Source organism: Lontra canadensis, unplaced genomic scaffold, assembly GCF_010015895.1.
Source record: "Lontra canadensis isolate GAN:19392208 unplaced genomic scaffold, GSC_riverotter_1.0 scaffold142, whole genome shotgun sequence".
Lineage (NCBI taxonomy): Eukaryota > Metazoa > Chordata > Mammalia > Carnivora > Mustelidae > Lontra > Lontra canadensis.
In genome coordinates this window covers 992994-1018823 of record NW_022631136.1, presented here as the reverse complement: position 1 = coordinate 1018823, position 25830 = coordinate 992994, and the positions used below count along the sequence as shown (strand labels likewise).

General features: G+C 40.1%; 2 protein-coding genes and 1 pseudogene across 5 annotated transcripts in view; 2 read left to right on the top strand and 1 right to left on the bottom strand.

Moving 5' to 3' along the window:
- The window catches only part of ARNT (aryl hydrocarbon receptor nuclear translocator), a 70432-nt gene extending 69263 nt beyond the window's left edge, over window positions 1-1169 (top strand). For all 4 annotated transcript variants that reach the window (XM_032843586.1, XM_032843587.1, XM_032843585.1 and 1 more), the window contains one exon: window positions 550-1169. In XM_032843586.1, the coding sequence (XP_032699477.1) occupies window positions 550-639 (90 nt within the window). In that variant the 3' untranslated portion in view covers window positions 640-1169. The remainder of the gene's footprint in view (window positions 1-549) is intronic.
- A 6-nt stretch (window positions 1170-1175) lies between these two features.
- On the top strand, window positions 1176-15947 carry CTSK (cathepsin K). The gene is made up of 8 exons (XM_032843588.1): window positions 1176-4062; window positions 5537-5660; window positions 6329-6451; window positions 6537-6692; window positions 7626-7844; window positions 12759-12924; window positions 13166-13271; window positions 15365-15947. The coding sequence occupies exons 2-8, from the start codon at window positions 5538-5540 to the stop codon at window positions 15462-15464; spliced, it is 993 nt and encodes a 330-aa protein (XP_032699479.1). The 5' UTR covers window positions 1176-4062; window position 5537; the 3' UTR covers window positions 15465-15947.
- Window positions 15948-24448: 8501 nt separating this feature from the next.
- LOC116858782 lies at window positions 24449-25451 on the bottom strand (annotated as a pseudogene).
- Between the last annotated feature and the right edge of the window lie 379 nt (window positions 25452-25830).

The following is a 25830-nucleotide window of genomic DNA, read 5'->3' as shown; positions in this document are numbered from 1 at the left end:
CACAGCCTTTAACCAGACCATTGTTAGTGATGTGAAGCACCATGCAAAGAAGTTAAAGAAGTCACTCTGTCCCATTCAAGGAAAGCCACATTCCCACTGCATAGTAGCTTGGGTATAAACATACTGCTTGTACCTATAAAGGCCCATTTGTCTAAGTCCTGAGGGGACTGAAAGAACACAAAGAGTAATCTTAGGACAAAAAAAGAGCTTGTTGAAAGAAGGCAAAACAGGTTTTGGTGGAAAACAAATGGGGTAAGAGATACTCCATATATGTTCATAGGGTCAAGCAGATTTTTCTCCTTTTGAAAATAATGGAAAACTAGAAGAGAGGGAAAATGTGGAACTGTAGGAGGAAGCCAGAGAAGGGACTAGGAACCAATATTGTTATCTAAAGGAGTCGGAGAGTTCCTGGGAGTAGGGAAGGCTCAGGGAGCTCAGCCCCGCAGCTCTGTGGGGTTAGGGGTGATGCTTTAGGGGAATGTTGGGAAGAAGCTTGATAAATGTGAGGGATTAAGGTTGTGACTAGATTTGCTCTGTTTCTTTTACCAGGAGATGCTGTCCATGCTGGGAGACCAGAGCAACAGCTACAACAATGAAGAATTTCCTGACCTAACTATGTTTCCCTCCTTTTCAGAATAGAACTATTGGGGTGAGGATATGGGGTGGGGGAGAAAAATCACTGTTTGTTTTTAAAAAGCAAATCTTTCTGTAAAGAGAATAAAAGTCCCTCTCCCTTCCCTTCCCTCACCCCTAATGTGTATCCCCTGCCCCTTCTGGTCTTTCCTTGCCCTTCTGCCTCTGAGATAACATTTATAGGAGAAATGGGGTGAATCCTGAAGGCTTTGGGGATACTTCGAAAAACTGAGGCTGGGTGAAGTTAAGAATGCCTTTCCTTATGTCTCCTGACCAGAGATTTGTGCAGAAATGATTGTGCTAGGGTCAAGAGGCAGGTTTGAGAACCTGACATCCACTATTTGCCTTGGATACTGTGGCTTGTTTTTGGAAAGAAATTCTGAATAAGGTGGGGGAAAGGAGGAATGTCCTCATATTTGAGGACAATGAAGCATGGTAGGTATATATAGGGCTTCAGGAAGTGAGTGTAGGCTCTTTCTGCTGCCTGGTGAGTGAGGAAGTGAGAGAGGGAGAAAAGGAGAGAGAGAGAGAAGGAGAGAGAGAGTGTGTGTGTGTGTGTGTGTGTGTGCATGTATGTGCACACGTATGTTTCTTTGTTTGTTTCTCCCTATTAGGGAGTTATGCAAAATTTGTCCCAGATTTTATCTTTGTTTTTCTGTTATTCTTCAAAGAGTCCTAAGGAGTTAAATCTCCTAGGTATTATCCACTTAGTATTGCAGCCAAAGAGTATTTAAATAAATGTCTTTGCTGCACTTATATCTATGCCCAGCCAGTATGCAACTGTAAGCAAATATATAAAATCTTCTGTTGATATGATTGGTCTCTCATCGAACATATTTAGTGATAAAGCTGGGTCATTCCCACTTTTGGTGCTCTCACCTTATATGGAAGATCGGCAAACATTACAGGTGTTTAGGGTGGGAAGATAAACTACCCTTTCAAAAAACCCCATACTTGGCCATACTTGCTGCATTTTTCTGTCAGAATCACATATGATGTGTGTTCTGTAGAGGTTATTTCTGCATGGAAACTCAACTTCTTGGATTAGCAGTCTCAGTGAAATCTTCACTGCTGGAGTTCAAACCAAATACCAAGCCTTCTTGCAAAGTAGCCTCTTTCATCCCATTCTCAATTCAGTCTGGCTAGAAACTGAGACTTAAGTCTTTTCTGGACGTATATACGTTCTTCCTTTTTGCTCCCTCCAATCTTAAAGATTGGATTTTGCTTTATCATTAAATCCATGGGATAGATGGGGCCTGGACTCCCATTCTGACAGGGTCACTGAGTTAACTATAGCCATATAGAATGCAGATACCAGTTATTGTTCTCATTCTTTACCTTCCTCAGGTAACAGTCATGTGTATCAGCCTTTTTTTTTTTTTTTTAATTGGCTCAGGCCAGTATCTTAAGTGCAAGACTGAATTAAATAAGGAGAAGACATACTAAACATAGCCATAGGAGACTGAGGAGCACAGATGGCCTTAGAGAGGCTAAGAAAGCATCATTACTGGGTTTTTCTCCCTTTTGTCTCCAGTCTGGTGCCAGGTAGTGGAGTTGAAAAGGAAACAGTTTATTTTTTTATTCTATGTGCACACATACCGTATACATATATATTTATATCACAATTTAAGAAACCAAAAAGTTGAGTTTCCAATGGAATCCTTGTTTTTTAATAATTGACTGTTTTTAAATGTGATCAGGACTATGATATTGTACAGCTATTACAGGGCTTTTGGGGAAGGAGAGGGGAGGGAGAAGATGCTCTGGGGGTTTTGTTTCTGCTTTTCCTTCAGGGTTTTATTTTTTGATTGTTTTGTTTTTTTCTTGTTGGCCATTTCTGTACTGCTGGCATCTGTGCTGAGCTTTACAGTGGCAAAAATAATGACATGTAGCAAAGATTTTAAAACAAAATATTTTTTCCTTTTGTAAACTTTCTTGTGTCGTGTGATCTTGATTGCGGCTTTATTATTCCTTTCCAGCTTATAAACAACAAATACCCACAACTAGTTGAATCCATAACTTGAACTCCAAATATGCAAACATAAAGCACAGTGTGTTTTAATTTCAGGATTCAGAAATCATAGGGCTCTGATCACTCAGCACTCTTTGAGTGTCCTCCTGATCCTGACTCATTCTGAATAAAATCAGCAGGGACATCTGACCATGAGATGGGGGTTGGGGAATTGCCCAAGTCCTCCAGAGCAGACTTGCGATCTGCCTGACACATCCGATTCCTTCCCTCCAGTATGCCTTGCTCTCCTGGATTAAAAGGAATTAGGGATGGGGAAATTTAAACTATTCAGGTCTGGACTTGGTTTCCCTCTAGGACCATATGGTTCATTAGCAAATCTTAAAACTTACAGGCATAAACGTGTTCTTGAGGGTTTGTGTATGCAATCCAGCTAGAAACTGAATCTATACTAAGTATTATCTTTTCTATTCCAAGGACTATCTTTTCCTCTTCCCCCATCTCTGTTTAAGGAAGAAAATGGGAGTTTGGGGATGTGGTTTAGGTACTGAACTAGACTCTTATGATCTGTCACATGCCTGGATGTTGGGGGAATTATTTGGAGAAGCTCACATGACTGGTCTTGGATCAGGGATTTTAATAATTGAAACAGATAATGTTCATCAGGCATCCCACCATCTGAGAATTTTAGCAACAAAGAAGTCACATGTGAGTTTGTCAGCGTTTAATGGCACTGATTCAAGTAAAGTCATTAATAACTAGGAGTGATAGGGGTTTTTTTTGTTACTTTCAGAACCAGTTTCTTCTGGACTTCCTAGGCATATCCTTCCTCAGCAGCATCATATTAGGCTGGGAGAGCTACTGACAACTTTTAGCCAACAAGCTTATAAACTACAAGTCATTTTGGAGCCTTTGGCTTCCTACATATTCTTTTCTAGTCTTTTTTATTTATTCCCTCATCCTTGCTGTGAGGGTCAGACACAAATTTGAAAACTAAGGTTTCAAAGTTGGAGGGATGGGTGATAACAGGAAAAGGACAGGAGAAGATGTAATCCCCAATATAATAAATACTATATAGTAAAGAGGGATGGGGAAACCGGGACTGTGTCTTATTAACCATCAAAGTGAAGGTAAGCCCCAAATTGTGTAATGTGTATTGAAGCCTTTTTTTGTTTGCTCTCAAAGACATTCACGTAAAACTAAATACCTAGCAACTTTCCACCCTGGCGCGCACACACTACACGGACACAGAAACATCGCAAATCCACTGCCTCCTTCCCTCCCCAACCCTGCTCCTCTCAGCATTTCTTTCCCCGCCTCCCTCCTCTATTCAAATTTTCCAGCCCACAGCTGAAACTGACTTCCGCAATCCTGATGGAATAAATCCAGCACCCCTAGTCATCCGCCCACATATCTACACTCCCCAGCGAACGGAGCCCAGAGCAGATTCCTATCAGCAGGTAACATTTTCTACTGCTAGATCTTTTAGTTTCTCTTCCCTCCCTTTCTCCATTTTAGAGGTATTAGGGATGTAATGACTTGGGGATATGGTTGAGATTTGTAGGTTTTGTAGGTGAAAACAATATGCCCATCTTCGGTCATTTCCTGGCCAAATTTGCCTGGAAATCTTTAGGATTCCTGCTACGATTTTTATTTATGTATACATAGTTGTTAGTGAAAGCTAAGGATATAGGGATTCCTTTGCCCATCCCTTACAGAGTAGCCTCTCTTTGTAGGGTTTTCTGTTTTGGCCAAAGTTACCGAAGGGTTAACTTACTAGCAGGGAGGAGGACTGGTGCCCCGAGGTGCTTTTCTACTGTCTCAAAAGCCCTTAACACTCCAGATATTAAATGTCTTGTTGAATGTTTTGCCAGTCTGCAAAGCTTATACAAAAATGGGACTGTAAATTAAAAAATGCAAGCTGTATAACTTACTTCAGACTGTAAATTGTTCTTAAAATGGAAAACACAGAATTAAGCCGCTGTAAGAAATGAGTGAAGCTAGAGTAAACTTCTGAAAAACTGTGCATTTAATGATCATAGAACCTGCTTTTTTATCTTAACATTCTAACAAACTTTAATTCTGAAGCTTTCCATCCTGTGAGGCAATCACAGAGGTTTTTTGTTGTCAGGAAAAGAAAGAAAAACTTTCCTGCCCACAGCATCTGGTTGAGATTAGGGGCAGTTTCCTGCCTGAGGAGCGAGCAGGAAGAGAAAGGAGGAAGAAATGTGTAGGACTAAGGAGACAGTAAACATCTAGAGAATAAGAAATACTGTCAGCTGTTCCCAGTCCTCTCCTGGCAAGATCTGGGAAGTATCAGAATTTGGGGTAGGGAGTAAATGCATTGAAGAAATGGTCAGGAAGCAAAACTTAGCTGGAAATCTCTCCTTTGTGTATTTTCCAATCCCCCTCTAACCTCCAACTTTGTCCCTCTCCTTCAAGTCTGCAGGGGACATTAGAGGAGACAGGTGCTAAGTCCATTCTGATTGTCCATTTTCTACCCCATTTCTGGTTTTCTGTGTGTGTGTGTGTGTGTGTGTGTGGTCTCCCTAGGTCAAAATACTTGGAACCAGATGTATTAGCACCCAGTCCAAACCCAGACCCTTCTATCATTGTTTTATCATATCCAAATCACCCTCAATTCTTTGTATTCCTTCTTTATAAATCCTTGTTTTCCTTTGCATCATGGTCCCAAGGAAGGCATTCTTATCTTTGGGTTCATGAATTCCCCAGAATTATTGTGAGTGTGTACATTTTTCAGATGAGTGGGACTATGATGGATTACAAAATTTTATTAGCTTCTCAAAAGAGTTTGTGACTCCCAAAGGTTAAGAACCACCTGTCTGGGAATATAGCTCCAGCTATTTCCTCATCCCAAACCAGGCTATTAATCCCTTGGCAAACAAAATCTCCCCTAACTATCCCCTTCCTCAGGATGTGGGGGCTCAAGTTTCTTCTGCTGCTGCCCATGGCAAGCTTTGCTCTATATCCTGAGGAGATACTGGACACCCAGTGGGAGCTATGGAAAAAGACCTACGGCAAGCAGTACAACAGCAAGGTGATCGGGGGTTTGGAGGGGAGCATGGTCGGGATCTGGAACTTGAGACCTCCAATCTTAGCTTCCAGACTCCGTTCTTCAGTCTGAATACCTTAACCTCTCCAACCAAGCAAACCTGTTCCTGTTCTCTAACTCAACTTACAGTTTCATTCCTACTCCTTGATTCACCCTCCCTCGAGTTCTGGCCTTTATAACTGTCCCATTTCTCTTTGAGGAAGACTTCTCAGATTAATGCTATTTATCCATAAGCAATTTTTTAAAAGATTTTATTTATTTATTTGATAGGAAGGGAGGGAGGGAGAGAGAGTAGCAGAGGCAGAGGGAGAAGCAGACTCCGCTGAGCAAGAAGCCCAATTACGGGTCTTGATCCCAGGACCCCAGGATCATGACCTGAGCCAAAGGCAGAAGCTTAACTGGTTGAGCCACCCAGGCACTCCTTTAAGCAATTTCCTATACATCTCTCCAAAGCTTTGCATTCTATTTTTTGTATTTGTTTGCATATTTCTTTCTGTATGCTCTTAATAATCCCACGGTGAGTTCCCCAACTAGACTACAAATTCTGCATGATTCTAAGTTTCATCTTTTCTCCTAAAAACCTCTGCAGTATTACTTATGTAACTTTATACACAAGATACTGTCTGTGCAAATACTGACTATTCTCTGTTTAGGTGGATGAAATCTCTCGGCGTTTAATTTGGGAAAAAAACTTGAAGCATATTTCCATCCATAATCTTGAGGCCTCTCTTGGTGTCCATACATATGAACTGACCATGAACCACTTGGGGGACATGGTGAGTTGAACCTCAGCTCCCGGCCTACTTGCCCTGTTTGCCTTAGTTCCCTGCTAATGCCTTGACTTTTTATTCTTTGTCCCAGACCAGTGAAGAGGTGATTCAGAAGATGACTGGACTCAGAGTACCTCCCTCTCATTCCCGCAGTAATGATAGCCTCTATATCCCAGACTGGGAAAGCAGAGCCCCAGACTCCATTGATTATCGAAAGAAAGGATATGTTACTCCTGTCAAGAACCAGGTACCCTCCTTTCTCCTGGCATGACCTCTTTCTGCTTTTTTCTTCTTAAAATAGGAAGGAACTAGGAAGAGAGGGCAAGGAATTAAGGGATCTCTCCCAGTGCCAAGAGAATATAACCTGTTCAAGTCATCACCTATTTTTGTACATCTATGTTGTTCCTATTTTTTTCTTTTTTACAAGTAGTATTGCTGTAAGCACCCTGTGCATATGTTTTCATATACATGTGCAAATATTTATGCAAAATAAACCCTAACATTGGAGCTGCTAGGTCACAGACAGTCATTTCCAAAAAAATTTTTTTATGATCTTAACACTCTCACCAGCAGGAGAATGCTGCTTTTCCCTCAGCCTTAACAATGCTAATTATATTAACCAGATCAACAGCTGATTTAACATTCATCCAACAAACACATCTGTTTCAGAACCTACCAGATATAGTGCTAGGCAGTGGAGACTCAAGATGACTAAGACATAACCCATGTCCTCAAGAAATCCTCAGTCCTAAAAAATAGCACAGGGATGGAAGAAAAATATATAATATAGCCGAAAAATTACTAATAGTAACAGCACTTTTTGAGAGATTGTTGTGTGTCAGAAATTTCTAAATCCTCTACATGAATTGACTTTTTAAATCTCCATAATCCATAATTGAGCAATTACCCACATTTTACAGATAAGGCACAGATAAGTTTAGTGACTTCCCCAAGGTCATATATCTTGTGGGTTGCAAAGCTCTGCTCCACTACAGCTAATGGTAACAATGGTAACAAGAGTTTGCAAATAAAAACAATAGAAAAATGTAACAAATACTAAACAAAGGGAAATAGGAACAGAAAGGAGGACATGTATGGTGGAATTTCATCAGGCAGTTTAGAGGGAAGAACCAAAAAGGTGAACAGCAGTAACTGATCGTTGTTCTGTTATGCCTCTCAGGGTCAGTGTGGTTCCTGTTGGGCTTTTAGCTCTGTGGGTGCCCTGGAGGGCCAACTCAAGAAGAAAACTGGCAAACTCTTAAATCTGAGTCCCCAGAACCTGGTGGACTGTGTTTCTGAAAATGATGGCTGCGGAGGGGGCTACATGACCAATGCCTTCCAGTATGTGCAGAAGAACCGAGGCATTGACTCTGAAGATGCTTACCCATATGTGGGACAGGTGAGACCGTACCACATGGTTATACAGCTCAGTAATGGCTCCTCTTTCCCCCAACATGATATTTTGTACTGGAAACAATTCCAGAAACCTTGTTTTCTGTTCCCCTATCTTGCCTTCTTGACAGGGTAATTTCCCATAGAAGGCCAGGAAGATTGTCACAGCCCAGGAGATTTGGGGGGCTTAGGCCACCATAACCCTATCCATCTCTTTCCCTGGAAAAAACAGAGCACAGGTGACCCCACAGACATCTGAGTATGCTTCCTCCACTCCCATCACATATCCCAAACCTGCCACACTAATTCACTGAGTCACGTGCTTTTATTTTGCATGATCCCAGCAAGGGTTTGGGGAATGTTATGTAAATTATGTAAGTTAACATTCTGACATGTACAAAATGAGAGAAAACATAAGTTGCTTCATACTTATTTTTAACTTTTTAAAGATTTTTTTTAAATTTTTTTAAAAGATTTATTTATTTATTTATTTGACAGAGAGAGATCACAAGTAGTCAGAGAGGCAGGCAGAGAGAGAGAGAGGAGGAAGCAGGCTCCCTGCTGAGCACAGAGCCGGATGCGGGCTCGATCCCAGGACCCTGGGATCATGACCTGAGGTGAAGGCAGAGGCTTAACCCACTGAGCCACCCAGCCACCCCCATAAGTTGCTTCATACTTATTTTTAACTTTAAAGATTTTTTTTAAAATTCATTTGACAGAGATCACAAGTAGGCAGAGAGGCAGGCGGAGAGGAGGAAGCAGGCTCCCTGCTGAGCAGAGAGCCCAATGAAAGGCCCATCCCAGGACTGTGGGATCATGACCCGAGGTGAAGGCAGATGCTTTAACCCACTGAGCCACAGAGGTGCCCCTTGTTTTTAGCTTTAGAGATAAATTCACTTCCTCCTTTAGTAATAGGAAGGAAATCTTTGTTATCTAAAAGGAAGATTTAAGGGCTTTTATATACATGGGATTGATAGATAATAGGATTACATAGGGCTTTTACAACAGGAGCTTTTGAAGCAGAGATAGCAAGTTTGAGTAATAAGAATGATGGCTGTGGAGCACCTGGGTGGCTCAGTTGGCCAAGCATCTGACTTCTGCTCAGGTCATGATCTTGGGGTTCTGGGGTCAAGCCTTTGTCAGGCTCTGTGCTCAGAGGAGAGTCTACTTGTCCTTCTACCACCCCCTCATTCTTTCTTACTCACTCTCTCCCTCTCTCAAGTAAATAGATAAAAATCTTAAAAAAAAAAAAAAGATTGATGGCTCCTATGTACTAAGCCATGTGCTTAGTTCATTTTCTCACTTAATTTTCATAACAGGCATGTAAGGTAGACTTATCCTCACTTTATAGGTGAGGAAAGTGACACTGAAGGAGATAAAATAGCATGTGCAAATTCACCGCTAGTCATGTAACAGCTCCAAGATTTATCTACTGTTCACCTCCTGCAAACATTTCCAGCATGTCTTCTATGTGAATGTGCAAAATTTTCTTTAGTAAAATATAATACCTTGGAACAGAATTGTCTGAGTCTTGGGGTACCTTCATCTTCAGCCTTACTAGATAATAACTAATTGTTTTACCCAAGTGTTTGGAAACATTTATATTCCCACCTGGAGTATATAAGAATTCCCACTGATTCCCATCTTCATTAGTATGTTTATCTGGCCATCTGCATTTCTTCAGTGAATTGACCGTTAATATCTTTTGCACATTTTTAATTAGGTTGTTTTTCTCTTTCTCACTGATTTTTAAGAATTTTAAAAAGATATCTGGATACAAGTACTGTTTGTGTTTTAGGTGAACATTCAACTCAGAAAAGTTCTTAATTTCAGGCTAGTAAAATTCTTTTCTTTTCTTTTCTTTTTTTTTGAAGATTTTATTTATTTATTTGACAGAGATCCCAAGTAGGCAGAGAGGCAAGCAGAGAGAGATAGAGAAGCAGACTCCCCGCTGAGCAGAGATACGGGACTTGATCCCAGGACCCCGGGATCATGACCTGAGCCGAAGGCAGAGGCTTTAACCCACTGAGCCACCCAGACACCCTAAAATTATTTTCCTTTGTAATTAGTGCCGTTAAAAAAAATCCCGGAGCAGTAAGTTCTATTCATTCATGTTTAGTCATATCAAATGATGTCTGTTTTAATAAATGCTCATTAATGTAAATGACTGAACAAATCCATTTCACTGGATACTCAACAACCTATATAGTAATGTTACTTCAACACATTTTTGTAGACATTGGCCACACCAAAACAGACATTAATTTGTAAATTTAATCCCATTTTTTTTAAGACTTTATTTATTTATTTGACAGACAGAGATCACAAGTAGGCAGAGAGGTAGGCAGAGAGAGAGAGGAGGAAGAAGGCTCCCTGCTGAGCAGAGAGCCCGATGCGGGGCTCGATCCCAGGACCCTGAGATCATGACCCGAGCCGAAGGCAGAGGCCCTAACCCACTGAGACACCCAGGCGCCCCAATCCCATTTTTATTCCATGTTGCGGTTTTTTAACTATCAGGTATACAAGGCAGAGAAATTGGAGATTGAACCTAAAAAAAAAATTTCTTTAATCCATATACAGTTTTCAGAACTCCTGGGTCCTGAGTCCATGTTTGAATTCTGGAGCTACTACTTACTGTAAGGCACCACACTAAAGCTGCCCTAACAGATGAGCTTTTAAATTCTGAAAACATCAGGCCAATCAGTGAAATAACCTAAATGTGGCAAAATATTCTTTTTTATTATTATTTTTTTAAAGATTTATTTATTTGAGATTGAGAGAGAAAGAGTGCACACACATGACCACAGAGGGAGAGGGAGATGCAGATTTCCTCCTGAACAGAGAGCCCAATGTAGGGCTCAATCCCAGGACCTTGAAGTCATAACCTGAGGTGAAGACAGACACTTAACCAACTGAGCCACACAGGTGCCCCAAAATATTCTTTTTTAAATTATTAAATATTCTTTTGACAACTTTTTGTTGTCACTTGATATAAAAAATTTAAATCCCAGGGCACCTGTAGCACAGTCAGTTGAGTGTCCAACTCTTGGTTTTGGCTCAGGTCATGATCTCAGGGTTGTGAGATTGAGCCCTACATTGGGCTCCACACTTAGCGTGTAGTCTGCTTGAGACTTTCACTCTCTCTCCCTCTGCCCATCCCACTCATGCTCTCTCTCTCTCAAATAAATAAATCTTTAAAAAAATTAAATTCCAATAGTATATACAGAAAAACCCCACCCCAAACCAGGTCTGTGTTTACAGTTTTTTCCATATTGATTAATCCAGGCAGCCAATTTAAAGGATTATATAACCATGTTAAAGAAAAAGAAATTAAACACCATCAGAACTAATAATTGATTACTCATCCATTGACAGCTTATCTCAATTAAATGGTATTATATTCATCAATCTGTTGAGAGTTTAATAGCTCAGAGAGTTTGAATAATTTAAATGAAATCTACATAATATCTGAAACCTTAATTTGGAAGAGAAGTGACATCTGACTTCTAATTTCTATTCTCTTGCCCCTTCAAATGATCTCTTCGGCATTTGAGAGCAATGTGGAATGATTTTGGTCTCATAATCAATTAAAGTGAAGAATGAGCCATATAAGACACATACTCCATTTTTATTTTTTTTATTTATTATTTTTTAAGATTTTGTTTTTAAGTAATCTCCACACCCAACATGAGACTCGAACTCCCAGCCCCAAGATCAGGAGTCCATGTTCTACTGATTGAGCCAGCCAGGCACACCCATATTCTATTTTTTTAATATTCTGTATCTTGAGTGTATATCTACTTTATAGCATGTGTCTACTTTTTTAAAAGCAGTTGTTATATAAAACTAAAAGAATTTCTCATATGAACACATGAATGAATGGAGGGAGGAAAAGAAAAATAAAACTTGAAAAGAGATCTGATAGAGCAACAGTCAGGTAATACAGTAAGTTAAGTTCATTCTAGCCATAATGCAGCTTATTCTGACTTTAAAGTATCATCACATGACATTCTTCCAAATCCATTCCTGAGATATTTTTATTTGCTTTTAGATTTGTACAATTTTTGGCACTAGGAGGCATCATGATTTGGATCAGATAGCAGAAAACAAAAGAATCCTGAGAAATTAAGATAAGAGACTACTATAATCATGTAATCATATCAAATGCTGCCATTATTGTTAGTAGTTAGATAATATGTTCTTACAGATTCAACTTTAGGGTTTTGAAGGGGTAGTCTGTAGAAAAATAAATTGCCAAAAAAAATATACCTTGACATGGTTTGCCATAAGACTTCGTAACTGTGGCTTGCCAACGAAACATGTTACTGTTAACTGGATCTCCGAAACATAATGTTGGAAATCTACAGGCTAAATTGCTAAGTTCTTTATTAATTTGTTTTAATGTCATGTTACATGCTTTCAAGAACACAAGCCAAAACTCTTTGCCTCATACTAATTCCCTTGGTGTATGTATAGAGGGCCCAGATCTTCCCTCTAGCAGGGCCTTGGCTTTGGCCTCCTCCCCACCAAGCAGCTGGTGACTCCCTCACATCTGAGGCTTACACATACTACATGGCCAGAAGATGATCTGTGCTTTTAAAAGCACCTTGTTGCAGAAATCCCTCTCCCATCCTGAGGGAATAAAAATGTTCTCTCTATTAAGTTTTACAGTGTTTCCTTTCACATTTGGTTAAAACCACCCAGAGCTAATTTTTGTGTATGTGCAAGGTATTCAGTTTTCATATTCTTTTTTTATAGTTGTCTAAAATGGTGAGGAGAGAACAGACCTTCTATAAAAACTCTAGGTGTACTGCCGCTGTCAGTTCACTGACATCACTTAAAGCATTGGTGGAGTTTCTCCGCCACCAGTTCCTGGCCTGCTGCTTTGTCCTAGTCCTGTTTTAACCTCATTTTTTTCCAGGATGAAAGTTGTATGTACAACCCAACAGGCAAGGCAGCTAAGTGCAGAGGGTACAGAGAGATCCCTGAAGGGAATGAGAAGGCCCTGAAGAGGGCAGTGGCCCGAGTGGGACCCATCTCTGTGGCCATTGATGCAAGCCTGACCTCCTTCCAGTTTTACAGCAAAGGTAAGGAGCTGTTCCTAGAGAGCACAATCAACCCTCTCTTATGATGTGGCTTGGCAGCTTCTCGAAGACCACTGAGCATTTGCAGTACTTGGTTTCCACATTTAGACTGAGTCTGGCCTAGGGAAATGGAACTGCTGCTACAGTGCAGCACATCTCTCTGTCACAGGTCCTCCTGAGGGCAGGACTCTACTGGGTGGCCCTTGAACTGCAGAAAGCTTCACCTTGATAGTTTGTTTCCTAGGTGTGTACTACGATGAAAACTGTAATAGCGATAACCTAAACCATGCAGTGTTGGCAGTGGGATATGGCGTCCAGAAAGGAAACAAGCACTGGATCATTAAAAACAGGTAATGATGGGCATACTAAGTTTGTCACGCAGTCACCCTCATAACACTTAACCTCAACTGCAACTTCCCAGTATTTCTCTCACTTCAAGAGAAAGTTGTTTCAGCCTTTTTAGTTCTCCCTTCCCAATTAGAGGCTATTAATTCTAGCATTTAATGGCTGGACAGTAGTACTTAGAGTATGTGTTGGGTGGCTGCTCCACATGCAGGGTGCTTAGTTGTACAGAAATGAACAGAATGTTTGCCTTCAGTGATCTCACAGCCCCCTAAGAAAGACAGACCTAACTAACCAGAACATACAATAGCACCAAGAAACCAGCAGGAGCTTTGGAATTAGGTAGTTTTTTTCTTTCTTTTTTCTATAAAGTGATCAATTTCTTTTTTTTTTTTTTAAGATTTTATTTATTTATTTGACAGAGATCACAAGTAGGCAGAGAGGCAGGCAGAGAGAGAAGAGGAAGCAGGCTCCCCGTGGAGCAGAGATCCCGATGCGGGGCTCGATCCCAGGACCCTGGGATCATGACCTCAGCCGAAGGCAGAGGCTTTAACCCACTGAGCCACCCAGGCGCCCCAAGTGATCAATTTCTTAGAAAGCTTTCCATCATCAGTCTGTTTGAAAGCAGTAGGGAACCAATGTAAAGGTTTAGTATCCTCTTGTGCAACTTTTTGCCTGTCCAAGTATACTTAGGATAAGTATACGTGTGTGTGTGTGTGTGTGTGTGTGTGTGTGTGTGTGTATTTATATGTTTATATATATAAATCTGCCCACAGATTTTGAAGTTTGTGAAGAGAAACATTTTTTGGAAAATAGATATAACAACAACAAAAATTAATGTTTCCTTCCCTATTATTAGGAATAAATAAAACTACCCAATACTTTGGCTCCCCATTTCTCTTTAGCCCCTTGTTACTTTAGAGGGCAGACTTAATGAGAAATCATACTTTTTGCTTCCTCACTGGCCAGTACCAGCCCAGCAACAACAAACTAAACTTTCCGTCCTTGGTGCCTCCAGGGGATAGGAGTCCTAGATGCTGGGGTGTTCAAAGGCCAAAACAGTGCTGTAAGCAAGTGGGGTGCTGCCTAGAGGACTGGCAGGGTAGACAGTCTAGACCACAGTCCCAACTAAAGCTGAACCTGAGTACCTTTCTTAGAAGGTGCTCCTTCTCCCACAGCTTCTGTCCTATGTCCTCTCTTTCTCGACTCCCAGCCCCAAGTACTTATTCTGTCCTTTCCTGGTCAGATGCCAAGGGTAGAGCCTTCATCTAAGATTGCTGGGAGGAAGAAGGGACATATTTAAGCAGGATCAGCATCACTGGAGACCCCTAGAGAAGGGCATTAGGAGTAGGGTACAGGTCTTAAGTAAAATGTGTTGGGCTAGGAGAATTTGCTGGTTGGGGGAAAAAGAAAACTCATGAAAACAATTTGGGAAGATACATAGAGCAGTCTCCTGTCCACACCCCCTTATCTTCCATTCTCTCTACTTCTTTCCTTAGCAATCTAAATCACTCTCACAGTTTCATTCATCTCTCCTATTAGGTTTACCCACTAAGACCAAGATCACCCTTTCTTATGCTCTAGACTCATGTTTTCAAGATCACGCTTCCTTAAACACAAATTGGACCATATTATACTCCCAATCTGAAACTTTGAGTGTCTCCTGCACTAGGATGGGCCACAGATCCAAACTCTTCAGGCCGATCTCAACCTACCTTTCCAGACGTTATCTCCTACTATACCCTGTCAGACACCTTATTTTTCAGCCACATGATCTTAACACGTGTCCCATACTTTCCTGCCTCTAGTATTCATTTAATATTCCTCTGCTGGCATCCCATTTGTGAAGGTCTACCCAGTCTTTGGGCTCACTTCAAATGCTACCTCTTGAATTAAGCCTTTTTTGATCTTTTGATTATAAGCAATCTCTCCTTTGAGGCCTATAGCATTATGCCTTCTCTCCATTCCTTTACTTTAAACTCTTCAAAGGTAAAAACTGTTTTATTCATTTTTTATACCATCAGTACCTAGCACAATAATAAGTGTTTTAATGAATAAATAAACTGAGGGTACTAAGTATTTTCCTTCATTGGTCCTACAGCTGGGGAGAAAACTGGGGAAACAAAGGCTATATCCTCATGGCTCGGAATAAGAACAACGCTTGTGGCATTGCCAACCTGGCCAGCTTCCCCAAGATGTGACTTCAGCCAGCCAACCTCATCCTGCTTTCCCGTTCCTTCCACGATGGTGCGACATCCTGATGTACTTTGGAAGGGAGTTGGTGTGCATTTCTTGAAGCAGATGTAGCAATATAGAGATTGTCCATTCAGTTTCTCTGTTTGTGCTTCAAGGGACACCCCTACTACTCTCCTTCTCTCCATCCAAGGCCTTTATTTTTCACTGTGGCCACAGTAGGAATTTCCCTAGAAAGATTCTCATTCATAGTGTGTAATTAGCTTTAACCACCTAGAAGACTAAGGTGACCTCACCTCTCAGTCTCCAAGTTCACTTCTTCTATATCCTGAAGATAGAAATTTCTGTTTTCCACCCAATTCATAGATCTTTGGTACAAATTTATGTGATACAAGAAATGTGTTTTCTTTTTCCTTCTTTGCATTTTTAAAGTAAGTCAAGTATTTATCTCTTATCTCTAATTTAATAAATACCTATTTAGTAAACATTCATTTTGTGTCAGATACTTTGTTAGGTGCTGGAGACAGAAAGATGGGGAAAAAAACATATATCGAAGGCACCTGGCTGGCTCAGTCAGGGGAGTGTGCAACTCTTGATCTTGGGGTTGTGAGTTTGAGCCCATGTTGGGTGTAAAGGCTATTTAAATAAATAAAACTTTAAAACAAAATGAAACAAAAAATACATTCCTTATATTTGATGTGCTCCCAGTTTGCTTGGAGAGTCTCTCACAAAAACAGTTCATCCTAACTCATTTATTTGTTCACTTTTTCAACCAACATTTATGAAGTGCTTACTATATACTAAGAGCTTTCTAAATTTCAGGGATTCCATGGATATAAGGAGACTTCAGCATTTAGTTCTATCTGTAGGGGAACTAGATTAAGTGACATATAAACCTGGGTCTTGAAAAATATCTTAAGGCCTTTTCTGAGGTTCTAGAACCTCAACATTTGCTGTCATCAAAAGAGGAAACTAAAACTCTTTATAATGGTTTCCAAACAGTATTAACTCTAAGAGAAAGTGGCTAATAATAAATCAGTGCATCCAGCTTTGCCATTTTTCACAAAATGTTTATTGAGCACCTATTATCAGCACTAGAAAGAGTTCACATTTATGCAATACTTATCAGGTGTCAGGTACTATTTTGTTTCATTCTACACAAAAATTATTTATTTTTGTATATAAATATTTATTACCCTGTGGTAAGCAGTGTATTTAAGGGTAGGAAGATGAAACAAATTAGTAAGACATGGCTCTGACCTCAAGAATGTTATAGACTAATAACAGACATATAAACAACTAACACCACCCATAATGAAATAAATACTAATTATGCAAGCTCAGGAATGCATCACTAGTTGTTAACAGGATTTTAGATGAGGCTTCAATGAGAACAGAGCTTTGAAAGATCTGAATGGACAGAAAAGATGGGTGTGGGGATAGGGTGGAGGGAAGGAGGGAATATCAGGCAGAAAGTTTTGGGTGAACAGAGCCACCTAGAGAGCTGCAGGAATGGTGAGGCCTGGTGTGACCCAAGAGTTGGGTGTGAAGGCATCTATAGTAGAACTGAGGTGAGCAAAGTGGATTGGAGTTAAGTCCTGGAAGGCCTTGAATGCCTTCCATGTTTCAAGAACTTCATATCATAAATACATGGGCATGTAGTAGGCAATAAATATTTTTGAGCAGGAGACAGACATGATCAGATCTGTATTTTAGCAACATCCTTCTGGCAGGCAGTGGTGTAAAGAACAAATAACAGATGGAGAACAAAATGGAGATGCAAGAAATTGTAGAGAAAAGTCAACATTTAGGAGACACTGCACATATTCTGCTTCTTCTCAAAGAAAAAATACTGCATGGAAGAATGACTCCTGAACTACTTCGAAGGTTAAGTATGAGTTTGACAGATGGGAAGGTGGGAAAAGGCCCCTTCCAGGCCCAAAGAATAGCATATCTCCAATGTGTAGGCATGAGAGAGAACGTTCAGCAATCTGCAAGAAGTTTTTGTTGAGCTTTGAAAGTGCTAAAGATGAGCCTGAGAGATGTCTGACTCCCCACTGAGCAAATCCACACTGTTGTGTTATTTTGCTCTGGGATTCTTTTTTTCCTTAGGCCTAAAGAACATCCTTCAGAATTTCCCTTTGTACAGATATGTAGACAACAAATTTACTCTGTTCCTGTATGTATTTGAATATATACCTAGATTTTCTATTGTGGTACATTTATACGTATATCTATACTTGACCAGTATCACACATTTATACTGTGTTTTCATATCTAATGGGTTAGTCTTCCCCTATCACCCTCCTCTTCTAGAATTCTTCCTGAATAGTCTTGCTTTTTACTTTTTCCATGTGTTCTATAGAATCAGCTTGTCAATCTCTCAAAAATCCCACTAGTGGGGCACCTGGGTGGCTCAGTGGGTTAAGCCTCTGCCTTTGGCTCAGGTCATGATCCCAGGGTCCTGGGATCAAGCCCCACTTGCATTGGGCTCTGCTCAGCAGGGAGCCTGCTTCCCTTCTTCTCTCTCTGCCTGCCTCTCTGTCTACTTGTGATCTCTGTCAAATAAATGAATGGAATCTTTAAAAAAAAAAAATCCCCCACTAGTATTTTTATTTAGATCACGTTTAATTTATATCTTAATTAGGGAGAACTGACCTCCGTATACTACTGACACTTCCTATGTAAGAATAAGAAATGCCTTTATATTTTTTAAAGTACTCTTTTGTGCCCTTAAAGATATTGCTCATTTCTTGCTAACCTTTTTTGCAACCCAGGATGTTTACCTTTTATTATTTTTTTTGCAGGATTTTTTTTTAACTTTTGCAGTTTAAATGGGGTCTTTTCCAACATAATTTCTAATTAGATGTATGTTTGAAAGCTGTTGATTTCTGTTATTTTAGTTTTTATACTCAGATACCTTACCTTAAATTCTCTTTTTGTTTATACATTTTACAGTTGATGCTCTTGGATTTTTTTGAATGCACAAGTTTTTCACCCACAGAGGTAAATTTTACCCCTTTCTTTCTGATTTTTATTTCTAATTTCTTCCAGCCTGCTTGCATTAGGTAAAACTTACAAAATGATGGTTAGAGTTGATATAGCCTTACCTAGAAAATGTTACTATTTTTTAGATGCATGAAATTCCAATTAATTTAACTGAATTCCAATAAGTCAAAATTTGTATTTCCAGTGTTCAATTACAAAAGAGACTGCAATTAATGATTGATATGTTAACACAAAAAAGTTTTAAAGTGATCATACATTTAAATCTGTCATTATGTAATTTTTTATTCCTTTAATAAAAACAATACTAGCTAACATTTATTGAGCTTTACTATGCAGCTCATACTATGTTAAATGCCTTACACATAGTACCCTTGTTATTGGCATTTTACAGATGTCAAATAACTTGCCCAAGATAAGCTAGCTAGTTCAATGGCTGAGCCAGGACTCATACCCAGGTCTTCTGTTCTTCTGTCTCCTTTTATACATTTCAGTATTATTTTTAACTTTATGTTATAGAACATTTTAAACATACAAAAGAGAGAGAGTAGCAGAGTGAAGCCTCGTGTACCCATTATCCATCTTGAATAATTATCAACATTTTCCAATCTTATGTCATCCATTCCTCTTCCACTTTTTAAATTTTAGTATTTTAAAGCAAACCCCAGATATCATTTCACTCATAGTCCTTATACATCTCTGAGGATTTTTTTAAATAATCACCATGCCATTAGCATGCCAAACAAAAGTAACAATTGTTTCTTACTATCGTTTACTATTCAGCCCATTTAAAAATTTTCCAGTTATTTTAAGATCTTTTTACTGTTAGTTTATTCAGATCAGTATCCAAACAGTTTTACACGTTGCACTTGGTTCTTACTAAGCATATTGTAGTCTTTGACAGTCACATCCCTAATGTACTCCCCCAAACACACATACTTTCTTTTTTTTAATCTTCCTGTAATTGATTTGATGGAAAAAGCAGATCATTTGCCCAGTAGAATGCCTTATACTCTAGATTTGGCTGATAGCTTGTTCTTTCTGAATCTAAGGGGCTAGTGTGCTTAACTACTGCAGTATGCCCTGTTTCTCACTGTCCTTTAGAGATGTCGTGACGAGGAAAGGAAACTTACAAGTGACAGCCCATTAAACTTGTAGAGGCACAGATATTCTAGAAATCCTGGGCAGTTTTATTCTTTTTACAGTACATGTCCTTTTCACTGAATCTTCAGGCTCTTCAGCTCTTGAAAAGTTTTTATGAATCATTGATAGGCTTCATAATACTGATAAGCTGAGTTTGTCCAAGGACTTCAGGAGCCTAGTTTTTCACTTCTGGGTGAAACCTAAGCCTAAAGGCTTGGTTTCCTGAGACTGACTCTATGTATAGATTTGCAGGGTAAAGATGCTATGCCCTTGCAGATGACAAGATTGTACATACAGAAAAATTCTAAGGAATTAATGGGAAAACTATTAGAACTAATAAATGAGCTCAGCAAAATTGCAGGTACAACAAAACCCAGATAAATAGATTTCATCAACATTAAAAAGTGTGCATCAAACTGTCACTTGAGAGAGTGAAAGATAACCCACAGAATGGGAGAAAATTTTTCAAATCAGGTATCTAATAAAGAATTAATGTCCAGAATATATAAAGAATTCCTACAACTCAACAACAACAAAACAGCCCAGTATGAAACTAGGCAAAGGACTTAACTAGACATTTCTCAAAAGAAGATAGATGATCGATAAACACATGAAAATGTGCTCATCACTAGTCATTAGGGAAGTGCAAATCAAAACCATGAGATGTCATTTCACATGAATATTACAAAACAGAATGGCCATTACGAAACACAAAATACTAAGTGTCGCAAGCATGTTGATAAATTGAAACTCTGAAACATTGCCGGTAGGAATGTAAAATGGTGCAATTGCTGTGTAACAGCATGATGGTTTCTCAAACACAGATTTATCATATGATCTAGCAATTCCACTCCAGATATATATCCAAAAGAATTGAAATCAGGGACTCAAACGTATCTGTACACCAATATTCTTCACAGCATTAATCACAGTAGCCAACAAGCAGAAACAATTCAAGTCTCCAGCAACAGATGAACGGATAAAGAAAATGTGGTATATACGTACCACATGGAGTATTATTCAGCCTTCAAGAAGAATTAAATGATAGATACTACATACTACAACATGATAACTGATACATACTATGGCATGGAAGAACACTGAAAACATGATAAGTGAAATAAGCCACACACAAAAGGACTAACTACTCCACTTATATGAGGCATTTAAAATAAGCAAATTTAAAGACAGAAAGTAGAATGGGCTATAGCTATTTGGAGAGGATGGATCGGGGGTAGAATAGTGAGATATTGTTTAATGGGTGCAACATTTCTGTTTGGAATGATGAAAGGGTTCCAAGTAGGGGAGGTTGTGGGTTTATGGAGACAAAGAATGTATTGGGGGGTGCCGGCGTGGCTCAGTCGGTTAAGCATCTGACTTCAGGTTATGATCTTGGGGTCTTGGGGTCAAGCCCCACATCGGGCTCCCCACTCAGCAGGAAGTCTGCTTCTCCCTCTCTTCCTCTGCCCCTCCTCCTGATTGTGTTTTCTTTGTCTCTCTCTCAATAAATAGAATCTTTTTTAAAAAGAATATTTTGGAATTCTCTGTATTTTCAGCTTAATTTTACTGTGAATTTAGAACTCTAAAAAATCATCTATTAAAAAAGTTTTAGAACTAAATGGTGGTAATGGTTACACAACATTGTGAATGTTCTTAATGCCACAAATTGTAGACTTAAAAATCATTAAAGTGAGAAATTTTATGTGTATTTTATCACGTTTTTTAAAAAGAATCAGAGAAGTTCTAGTGACTACTGAAAACTTTATTATCCAGCCATATAATTTTGAACTAAACATAACTCTATCACTGTTTGTTGTTATTCCTGTCTTTTCTGCTTTTATTATGGCCTATATTAGCAGATTCTTTCCCTCCATCTTCAAAATACGTGAATCTGGCCACTCCTCTACCTCTACATGACCTCCCAGGTTAAGCCCCCATCATTTCTTGCCTGGGCTTCTGTGGTAGCCCCCCTAACCCCCAACTCCCATTGTAACACTGTTTTACTGTAGCCCACACTATAGTCTGTTCTGTGTATAATAGATCACATCACTGCCCTATGCAAAGCCCTCCTACTACACTTTCATTTAAGAAGCTAGGCACTGTTCTGGGAATTCAGCAGTGACAAAAATCCATGACCTCACGGAGCTTATATTTTAGTGAATTTAGAATATAATACAAAATTCTTAATATGATCTAGACTTAGGCCACCTCTCTAACTTCGTTTCATTCCATGGCCCTATGAAGAGTATTTCTCTAAACAAAATAAGAATTCTGTTGAAAAGGAAGTAAGGGGTAAATGGTTGTTAAAAAAATTTTCATGTCTAGGGACACCTGGCTGGCTCAGTCAGATGAGCATAGAACTCTTGATCTCAGGGTCGAGAGTTTAAGCCCCACATTGGGGGTTAGCGATTACTTAATAGATATTTTCTTTTAAATGTTCATGCCTATATAAAAGAGTACTTACCAATGTCCCCTCCCCAATGAGAAAACCCAGGGCTTTATCTGGTTATTGCGCTCAGCTATAAGACCAGGATATTTTGGCTGATGTATATAGTCTTCATCAATTTGGAAATGCCCCCTTGAGGCTTGGCAACCTAAAACTTATCTAGTATCTAATATATCTAAAAAATGATGATGAAGAAGGAACAGGGTAACTACAATGAAAAGTCTAACTCTGGAAAGGAGAGAATGGATGGAAAATAGCACAAAGGTATCATTGTTCTACACAATATATTATTATTTTTTAAAGATTTTATTTATTTGACAGAGATCACAAGTAGGCAGAGTGGCAGGCAGAGAGAGAGGAGGAAGCAGGCTCTCTGCCGAGCAGAGAGCCTGATGCGGGGCTCGATCCCAGGACCCTGGGATCATGACCTGAGCCAAAGGCAGAGGGTTTAACCCACTGAGCCACCCAGGCACCCCTACACCATATATTATATCCTGCTAGGCAGGAATGTGGAAGATTCTGCCTGGTGGTAGAGTAAGTTTTTTGGCCAGCCAATTGGGAATCTCTAGGTCTGTTGTCCATAAAGATCTTCCTTATTTTCCACCATGACCTCTGGCTCTTCCTGCTAGATGATCTTGCTTGTCCTTATTCTTCACGGCTATGCCAGAGGTGGGCATTGGGAAAATGCCCTTTCTGGAAACTACTCAACTTCAGCGGTGGTACAAGCTGGGAGCCTAGACAAGCAACAGACTGTTAGGCTTGGGTTTCTTGGGCAACGTAGTTTCCATAAAAGATTCAGTTCCTTCTACTAGTTACCACAACCAAAAAAAAAAACAAAACTTTTCCCAGCCAAAGGGAAATTTTTCCCAGCCTTTGACAGGCTAATCTTGGCATTCACCCATCCCTGGAACTAGGAGTAAAGTTGCTTCTGAAGTCCAGGAGTGTGTGTTTTGGGGGATGGTCCCCATTTTAAAATCCCCTTCTATTGCCACAAGAAGTGAAAATGGAAGCTAATTGGCAAAAATAATTTACACTGTCAGACATCCTTTGGCTCAGGTATTTTCTTTTTCTTTCTTTTTTTTTAAAGACTTTATTTGAGAGAGAGAGAGAGTGCGAGAACACGAGTGGGGTAAGGGGCAGAGGGAGAAGCAGACTCCCCACTCAGCAAGGAGCCTGATGGCAGTGCTCCATCTGGGGACTCCAGGATCATGACCTGAGCTGAGAGCAGAAGTTTAACTGACTGAGCCACCCAAGTGCCCTGGCTCAGGTATTTTCAACTTTTCTTCACCACTGCAGAGAAGACAGATGCTCTTCACATCTATGACATTTTCATGATACATTCACAAAATAATGTCAGTCTCTGGTAGCTACCTATAAACTCTCCCCTTTCCTCTCCCAGAAGGCATATTGAAATGCACTTATGCACATATTGAAATGCACTACCTGAATCTGCTCTAATTCTTAAATATATTGCTTGCAAATTATGCTACTTTATTACTACTAACAAATTATTATTATTATTATTGTGACTTACTTTGCAATTGATTGTTAACACATCAAGTATATCACAGCCATTATACACTTGGAGGTAGGATCTTATCTTTGGCACCCCAAGTGCTCTTTAGTTGTGTCTTGTTTTGATCTCGGTAAAATCAGGGCACCTGGTTGGCTTAGTCAGTGGAGCAAGCGACTCTTGATCTTGGGGCTGTGGGTTTGAGCCTCATGTTGCATGTAGAGATTACCTAAAAAAAAAAAAAAAAAAAAAAAAGATGATCTCTTGGTAAAATTAACCTTCCTCCTTAGAGCAAACATTGCCAGGTGACAGAAAGAAGCAAAGAAGTACCCAGGATAATGGGGAATGTCCACTGGGATCAAATATTTTCAGTGAAAAATGCACCAAACTGATAATCTATAAAGTATTAGAATTAATGCATATTTTTAATTTATTTTTTAATTTTTTAAAGCATTTCATAGATTTTTTTTTTAAGATTTTATTCATTTATTTGACACAGAGAGACAGTGAGAGAGGGAACATAGGCAGGGGGAGTGGGAGAGGGAGAAGCAGGCTTCTTGCTGAGCAGGGAGCCTGATGCAGGCTCTATCCCAGGACCCTGGAATCATGACCTGAGCCTAAGGCAGACACTTAAAGACTGAGTCACCCAGGTGCCCCAACATATTTTTAATTTGTAACACTTCTATTTTTCCCAATGATTCAAGAATCCTTTATTTACTTACTTATTTATTGGCTGGGTACTGCATACTTTATTGATTGCACATGACAGGGTAGGGCTCCCCAAGTCCCTCCCCTTCTTCAGGGGTTCTGGGATGGAAATTGTGTAGAGTTCAGGAGATTCTCAGCATGTTGGGAGTTGAGTTGGGGCAGGGACTTCCCATCTGCTAAGGGCCTTTCTCTCTTGCTGTCACTGGGACTGGTGGTCCAGGGGGCTCTTGCTCCTTGGAGGCCATATGGACCATAAGGTCTAACACCTGGTTGCTGTAGCCAAATTCATTGTCACACCAGGAAATGAGCTTGCAAAGTGGTCATTGAGGGCAATGCCAGCCCCAGCATCAAAGATGGAAGAGTGGGTGTCACTGTTAAAAGTTGCAGGAGACAACCTCATTCTCAGTGTAGCCCACCATGCCCTTGAGTGGGCCTTCCAATGCTTGTTTCACCACCTTCTTGATGTCATCGTATTTGGCAGCTTTCTGCAGGTGGCAGGTCAGATCCATGACTGTCATGTCATGGGTGGGGACATAGAAGGCCATGCCAGTGAGCTTCTCATTTAGCTCAGGGATGACCTTGCCTATAGCCTTGGCAGCACCAGTAGAAGCAGGGATGGCCTTGGCCATCATGGCACAGCTTCCAGTAGGGCCTTCCACTGTCTTCTGGGTGGGAGGGATGGCATGAATTATGGTCACGAGTCCCTCCACAATGCCAGAGTTGTTATGGATGACCTTGGCCAGTGATGAGGCCAGGCAGTTGGTGGTGCAGGAGGCACTGCTGACAATCTTGAGAGAGTTGTCATAATTTTCATGGTTCACACCCATCACAAACATGGAGGCATTAACAGGAGGGGTAGAGATAATGAACCTCTTGGCCCCACCCTTCAGGTGAGCCCCAGCCTTCTCCAGACCCCATTGGACTCTACAAAATACTCAGCACAAACATCACCCCCATTTGATGGTGGTGGATCTCACTCTTAGAAGATGGGAGATAGGCTTTCCATTCTCAGCCTTAACTGTGCTATTGAATGGAGTCATACCAGAACATGTAGACTATGTAGGTGAGGTCAATGAAAGGGTCATTAATGGCAACAATATCCACTTTGCCAGAGTTAAAAGCAGCCCTGGTGACCAGGTGCCAAATATAGCCAAATCCGTTTACTCTGACCTACACCATTGTGTTTCTGGGAGGGATGCAGCTGGCACCGTCCCAAAAGATACAGCTGTCTGTCAAACAGAGAGGAGATGAAAGGCCTGTTTTCATTCCTTGAAGTGTAAACTGGATAATTTTAATGTAAAGGTAATTAATTTTCTAGTCTCCTATATTCTATTAGAGGTATTCATCTCATCTTTTGGTATTTCTTGGGCAGAAGGGTCAGTAATAAGTGAGCTATTTTTTTTTTTTTAAGATTTTATTTATTTACTTGAGAGAGAACATGAGTGGGCCGAGGGACAGAGGGAGACACAGGCTCCCTGCTCAGCAGGGAGCCCAATGTGAGGCTCGATCCGGGACTCTAGGATCATGACCTGAGCCAAAGGCAGGCACTTAACCAACT

Coding starts and splice junctions, on each gene's coding strand:
- CTSK (XM_032843588.1), top strand. CDS start 5,538: ATGTGGGGGCTCAAGTTTCTTCTGCTGCTGCCCATGGCAAGCTTTGCT. Junction 6,452..6,536: donor TGAACCACTTGGGGGACATG/GTGAGTTGAACC, acceptor TCTTTGTCCCAG/ACCAGTGAAGAGGTGATTCA. Junction 12,925..13,165: donor CTTCCAGTTTTACAGCAAAG/GTAAGGAGCTGT, acceptor TTTGTTTCCTAG/GTGTGTACTACGATGAAAAC.